The 7,418-nt window shown below is 46.6% G+C and overlaps 1 protein-coding gene across 1 annotated transcript in view; it reads left to right on the plus strand.

Moving 5' to 3' along the window:
* Positions 1 to 2,543: 2,543 nt before the first annotated feature.
* The window catches only part of T265_13730 (hypothetical protein), a gene marked incomplete at both ends in the record, with an annotated part of 8,271 nt that continues 3,396 nt past the window's right edge, over positions 2,544 to 7,418 (plus strand). Inside the window, 5 exons of the mRNA XM_009170203.1 lie at positions 2,544 to 2,677; positions 2,726 to 2,843; positions 3,881 to 4,924; positions 6,067 to 6,500; positions 6,832 to 6,922. Of these exons, the coding sequence (XP_009168467.1) occupies positions 2,558 to 2,677; positions 2,726 to 2,843; positions 3,881 to 4,924; positions 6,067 to 6,500; positions 6,832 to 6,922 (1,807 nt within the window). The remainder of the gene's footprint in view (positions 2,678 to 2,725; positions 2,844 to 3,880; positions 4,925 to 6,066; positions 6,501 to 6,831; positions 6,923 to 7,418) is intronic.

Consider the following 7,418-nt stretch of genomic DNA (forward strand, 5'->3'; position numbering starts at 1 on the left):
CCCCTTTTTTAAACTGGGCACTACACCGGCTCTCCCCAGTTTTCTGGGACAGTCTCCTTTTCCAGAATGTAAGCAAACAGGTCAGACAAGCGATGACTGAGAGTGATTTCATCCCCTATCTTTGAACAACGCGAGTGGGAAGTCATCCGGACCAGAAGCTTGGTGGTGCTCGAAAGAACATATGCATGAACCTCCAATGTCGTGGGGGCTCCAGGTGAGTGGCACCTGGTGGCTACAGCAATTGTTCGAAGTATTCGGCCAACCGGTCTTAATTCTAGATAGTCAGTCCTTTCTGATCCTTGATGTTACACTGTACCGCATCAATGCCAAGCAAGTCCAATGTGAGAGCAAGAGCAGCTTGTTGACCTGCTTGCTTCAGGATGCGGAAATTAAAGGCGGCCAGACAGACTGGGCGTCGAAGCTTGTAGATGGATTTCGAGATGCCTGGGAGTACCGCATGAAGCGAAGATGTTGCTTGCAAAACCGATGCCAGACGAAAAGTCATCAGCCCTAAGTGCTGGGCCTGCAAAGAGGTGGAGGGAAGGAGATGGAAAAAAAGGTATGTGAAAGAGCCAGAGGGGGCATCAATAGTAGCATGTTTTCGCTTACCCACCCCGCTATATGTAGCAAGTTAAAGGATCCGGCTGATATTTATTTGTGTATGTGCAGTTCAGGGTTGTTCGTGGGCCGGGATACTGCCTGAGCGCCCACATCTAGACAGGAGGTGTTCTGTATCTGAACGGATACGATCAGCGACCATACGCGACTTGGCTACGAGCTCACGAATCCTCAGCTTTTACGTGAGCCCAACCAGTTCTAGCTCAGAGAGAACAAACGGACCTTCGGAGGAGAGCTTTTTACTGCCTCAACCAAAAGAGAAGCATAGAAGGAACCGATCAATGGGAAATTAGCGTGGTCCTTTCCGGAAAATGTGCAACATGGCGGGAAAGGTGTGGCATTAAAAAAGTTCACTTTTCAGAAAATGAAATCGTCAATAACACGAAAAGTAAATTATTTTTGGAGATACTGATATCCCTAAAAGGAGGACAATTAAGGTCCTCAACCAAACCCTCTGGCTCAAAAGCCTGATCACAAGGCAGCGGTGTTTGGCTGAAAACGGAAGCACATTATCATTTTTACGGAACACATCGACACACGTGTGTGTGGACACTCCTCAGTATAGTTTCATGGGTCGCCAAGGTAGATAAACCGTCACACCACGGTAAGTTCCAGTCTCTGTAATGGGTGCATGGTTGGGGGAAGCTGCCATATAGCGTGACTTGTGTGTGACAATACAATTTGACCCGGATATGAGCCTGCTTCTTTGGTCCCTCTGGTGGTAGACTGTTGGAATCCAACATTGCTCTAAGTTGTAGAAGACTTGCAGAATAAAGTGTGTGCTTCAACAGCTCGCATTAAACGAAAGTTCAAAAGCCTTCGTTGCCTTGGTCTCTTGATGTAAGTGTAATCTGCTGAATATCTCTTGTTTAAAACACAAATCCAAACCAAACTTCTGCCGCTGGCGGTCTTTATGGCATCTCAGCATCATTTAGGGCTTCTTGCTCGCTTTTCTCTTTCTAAGATCACTGACGTTGGAATCTCCACTTACATCTAACTTCTCCTCAGTATATGTTGCGTTTTAATCCAAGATCGTTGACGATAGGTGACAAAAACTCACTACCTCGCACTACCATCAGCAACAATACAATGCTGGTGCTCAATTGTCATAGTCATAAAGCACGGACGTTCGAAAATCGCAATCAAATAGATGCCACTTGCGAAAGTTTCCAACGTAAGTACAGTACTTAGGAGGTTGCACTATCGTTATTTTACAGCACCTTCTCTGTCCAGGAGCTGTATCTCAAGACGTCCACAAAGTGACATAAATAGATGCACCTGAGATCTCCAAACATTTGCTGGCACTCCTGTGACAGTAAACTCTGCTTAAGCCCATATTTGGTAAAGATTCTTTGTCCCCCGGGCAGCGATTACGGTTCATCTGGTTAAGGTGGTTGGAACGCGCATTCCGCACGCCTCCCATAGAAGGCGTTGTCCCTCGTTCCCAAACTTCACCAGTGAACCCGTCGCAGGAAACAAACCACCATATGGCAACACAAAATGAGAAGCCACATTAAAACGGTTTGTTGCAGGTGTTTGTGCCCTTCTATGAGGATTTCTTTTGCACATGCCCTATACCGCAGAGATAGGAAACCCGAGCGAGAGTGCTTGCAGGGGGCTCATCTGGAGGGCTACTTTTCGTGAATGGATTGCCCTTTTAGGGGTTTCCTCGCGCCCGCAGACCTAGCAACCCATCACTGTGAGGTAAGTCGCATTCGGATGGAGTCGTCCGAAAAAAGCTTAACCCCCACTGCCTCGTGATTCTTGTGTCGATGCCTCAAATTTGAGTACGAACCGAAACGGAATGATCCTTAGTTGTTTCTTAGGAGTCGGCTTCATTCCCATTGTCTGGGATGATGCACTCAGACATGTTAAATCTTTTTTCTCTGAAGATCTTTACTCATCGTCATTGTTTCTCACCTCAGCCTCTCCTGTGGCTATGGTCACAGCGGTTGAACAGAACATGGTCGGCATTCTTCGGCGTTTTCATCTCCACTCCATGGATGCTGCATTCAACGAGTTCAATTCGCAGAACCCACTGACTCATCTGCGTAAATTTGTAAGTGGTGTTATTCCTGATTCCTTATCCTAATCGTTTTCTACCCAGAACCCACATCCATTTCTGTTCAAAACCCACACTGACCTGGAGAGTACCGAACAGGTTAAAAGATTTTCCGCCCCTTCGTCCACTTTACCCATTAGTGACTCGAAACTGGTGCGACAAAGTAAGTGTTCAACGAAAAGATTCAATGTCTTCCCAGTTTTGCACTTTTTACGTGCCTATCGATTTTCTTCCCACGCTCCTAGTTCAACAACATATTTGTCCCACTTCTCTGTCCAAGAGTGGCTTTATCACGCTGGTATACTATTACTACGTTTAGTTGTACTAGTTTGTAGTAACGCGAAAGCTTAGACCACTGCTCTTCTATGGCATAAGAGTGGAAAACATTTTTCATGAGTACCAGTAGTCTGGTACCTACTTGGTGTCGGAATGCGATTTTCGCTTGGTAGTCCTTACCGTAAGGTAGCTCAAGCCTCGATTCATCTAGGGTGTTCTTTGTATCGAGTTTGGAGAAGTACGATTTCCATACAATACCTCATGAAATGATTGTGGGGTGGACTTTAAGGAGTGGGGACTACTTCCGGTAACACGGCGCATACTGTGTCAGATGAGACCGGGTCATTTGCATGTGCATCGATCTTTCACAATGCTCCTACTTTCACTTCGTTACAACATAATTGCAGTTTGCAATTGCCGAGTGATCGAACCGAGCCCAGAAGTCTTAGTGGGTAATGTAAGTTTCTTGGCGAACATTTGCATTTTAAGAGCTTGAAACTCAGGTAGGGTAGCACGTCATTCTGGATCCTATCTCGGGTAGATTGTGTTTACTGTTGTATGTTACTTTGGGTCTCCTAATCTGTCTCCAGCTATCACCCCGTTACTACATAACTTGCTATATCTTATAGTGTTGTCGAGTTAATCCTGATGAATCCCACTGATAATAAGGAAATTTTGTATTAGCTCTTCTGGAGCTTCATCTAAATAATCGTATACTTCGACCTTCATACTGGTACTGGAAAACAAAACATACAAAATTCGCCAACCTTGTCGTCTCCGCCATGGAATCGCATGGTGCTCTAAATTGGACCGATCCGAATGCAATTTTGCAACCCTACCCAAGCGCTGTTAGCCGTCGCATTATAAGCGTGCCTCTAAGAAAACCCTTCATGTGTTCACTCCGAATTTTCCTCCATTTTACAGCACGCCGTCATTCCCGCCTGAGTCATGGGTACGAGCATCCATCGAGGTCCCCTCTGCATCATGTAGAACAAGATTCACGAATATCAACTGTCTACTCGCCGGACAGACATCGCTCGCCTTCGATGGGCTCGAATTTATCAAATCCCGGTGCATTACAGCGCTCCTTAGACGAAGCTCCCCCAACACTGTACACTCCCACCCCTACATATGGGAAGCGCAGTGCTACGGGTCATCATGGAACGCCGAGTTTGCTCGATCACCCGCCAACTTTGTCCAACCCTCGAACTCCCGCATCCGGAAACCCACCTGTCACCAACTGGGAACACTCCAAAATTGAACCCATTTTATCCACTACTGCCTCTCTTCTGGAGGGTAGAACACCATTGTCCAGAATTGCCCCCATAAGTCATCTGAATAGTGATCGTATAAGGACCTCCTCGGGTAACTCCCATGGTGAAACCCTTTCTGACGCAACAGAATCAACAACTTCCATGCCCAATGTGTCAGCTGCTGCACAAACCCTAATGGAAAACTCTCCATATCCAGTACCACCCACCAGTATTGGTTGTCAGCTTCGACCCCGCTCAGGCACCAAAATGATTACCACCAGTTCATCTTCCGTTGCGTCTAAACTCCTTCTTAGGTCAAAGCGAAGAGCTTTACCTTCTCCATCTGTAGAGCTGTCTGCACGGCATTTATCCCCCAAGACAACCAGCAAGCCCCTCAAACGTCGGCGGTCCTTCGATCAACTCACTGAACCCTCCATTCATGGTTCACCAGACCCAACTGGAGAACATACTCATCGAGAGAGGCGTCCAACCCAATTCCTTCAAATCCCCCCTTCCAGTCCCACCTCATCCATCCGTGTCCAGCGGCAAGGACCAACTTATCTTCGGACTGCTAATCCCTACTACCTACCAGATTTCAGCATTTTGTGCACTTCTTCCGGCACCCATGAGCAAATTCTCTATGGCGAACGCCTTGTGGAGGAAGATGAAGGCAATTTGGATGATGAACACCAATCCGTCACTTCACTGATCGAAGGTTGGTCTTTCGTCCTTATCCTATCTTCAGTACCGCATTCACTTGTTGCCCCGTTGACTTAGGAGCTGAACTTCTTCCTTAGCCCTTTTATCATCCCCTCACAATTTGCCTTTCTGGGTACCTCATCGTGAGCTGTGTGTGTTTGTTTTGATGGATGTGCACTCGTGCTTGGCTCCTATGATTTTCGAAGCCAATCAGCAAAGTTTATAGTCTTGAAAACGCACTGTGGAATGGAAAATCCGGCGTGCTATCCTTCGAAAACGTGGCCTACAATAGCCTGTTGCGGGCTTGCACACTAATAAATCCCGTTCATCTGCAGCACCGTTTCAGTTGATATTTGCTGTGCCACCTGAAAGGATAACAGTCACCGTGATAATGCCAGCCTACTCTGATTAGGCTGCAGTCTTCTGCGATTCCACACTCACCATTCAAATAGTTTTGTGCAACTTTTCTCGTCCGTCAACGTCTGTGTGCACTGACAGTTGCTGTGGTCCCGATCATACGCAGGGACCTGTACTCGTTCAGTTTTCTCGCGAACCCCACCTGCATTACTTCCTACGTTTGTAGGACGCTGTGAACCGTTGACATTCTGTGATATCGCCTTCCAGGATGGGGACCGGGTGATCCTCACTGTGCCTGGTTGGAGACACTTCAAGATATGGCTGCCGACCGATGTTAGTGGCGTTCTTGTTGTCAGTTTCTATCCAGATTGCCTCAGTGAGTGTCTGGAGGTGTAGGCACCTCGGAATGATTGTGTTGAGCTAGCACTAAGTCCCTCCCCCATCCACCTTTATTCTTTTCTTTACAATAAGGCTTTCAAATAAGTCATGGCTGTACGGCAGTGAAGCATCGGTGTTGAACACTGATGTCATGCTGTTGATGATGATCCTGCGATATTTCCCCCTTGGTATTGTTTCCATCAGTAGATCGGTCCTTTAAGTTTTCTGAGTGGGTTCTGGGTACAGCCGATATGGTCATTAATTCACCGGTTTTCTAACTGGAGACGAGTAACGCGCGGACGTGCTGGTCGATATGTTCACCTATGCACACCTGTCATCAACTGGCTCTCGATCTTTCCACTGTCTTAAGTAAAAACCTAGTTATGTTGTCTGGTACTCTCACCTGTCTATACAATTTTCCAGTTCCTAGTTGGCGTATCAATCCTCTGAGCGCAGTCGTTCGTTCCCTCGAAGATTCAAGAACCAGACATCGTCAGAACACAAATGATTCCGCCGTTGATCCACATGAAATGGATGTATCAAACTCTGATCCGATTGTCAAAACCCTCCGGACCGGTGTGATTCGTAGCTCCGGTGTCCTTGAGCGACGTCCTCCCGAAAGGCTATGTCCTCCCGAGGTCAGGTTATCTGGATCATCAGTTCGCACCTCTGGGTGTTCCGTTGCGCCCTCCTCATCCTCGGAAATATCAGACTTGGAAGACACGTCAGATGCAGCTTACCAAGTTCGCCATGCTCGTCTGGAATTAGAGGAAATTCGTCGGGAACGACGTTGCCGGCAGCGAACTTTTGAACAAGAATTGAAACAACGTATAGAACAGCGTGATCGAGAGAGTTGGGTGAGTTCCCCTCTTAATTGAACAACTCTTTATCGTTTTCAATAGTTTTCCGATGCCCATGCTACATAACTTCCATACGATGCGCCGAGAAACTAGTCATAATGTAACGAAATGTATGCTGTCTGCGTGTCAAGGGAGCTTCCGCTGTCGATACTACCGGTCGTTCAACTGCTGCACACAAATAGGGTGTGTTAGACAGCGTTATATCAAAAGCATTGTTTTTTCGTGTTGCATGAACTGTCCCGGTTAGTTTGGATGTTTTGCTTGTCCAAAAACACTAGATAGTGTTTGCCCTATGAAATGTTCTCACTTTTACACTTCCCTGTTTTAGCGGAAACGACAACCAGGACGCTTGGATCCCTTGGCCAAACTTAATCCAGAAGACAGAATGCCTTCTCACTTAAACTTGGCCTTTAACCAGAGTAAGTTTGATTCATTTCAGCTCTTTATGCTTGGGGACTAAAGATGCGAAATGAATTTCACTCTGTGGAGTGCAGTCGTTTCCGTATCCGAGATTTTGACGAAGACCGCGATCTTGTTCCCATCGTTGTGGCGCTCAGTATTCGCACAATGGAATTAAATTTTCGAAAGCTATGAGGTGTGTCATTTAGACATCCCGGTGTTTCGGCGATGCTGAGAATTACTCCACTAGACTTTTCCGACAGAGTTATGATTGCTTTAATAGAGTTTTCTGAGCTGCAAAAATATGAACGTAGATTAAGTTGGTTTTCGGTTTGAGCACATACAGCAAAAGGCAACAGTTTGGTGCAAAAAGTCGATCTGGAGTACGCAGATGACATCGCCCTCATCTTTGAAGACCATAGCGAAGCACAAACCCTGTTGAATAAACTAACCGCCATCATACCATCATTTGGCATGCGCCTTGCACCTTCGAAGTGCAAAGTCCTGCTTCAGAAC

The sequence above is a fragment of the Opisthorchis viverrini genome (assembly GCF_000715545.1).
Source record: "Opisthorchis viverrini unplaced genomic scaffold opera_v5_95, whole genome shotgun sequence".
NCBI classification, from domain to species: domain Eukaryota; kingdom Metazoa; phylum Platyhelminthes; class Trematoda; order Opisthorchiida; family Opisthorchiidae; genus Opisthorchis; species Opisthorchis viverrini.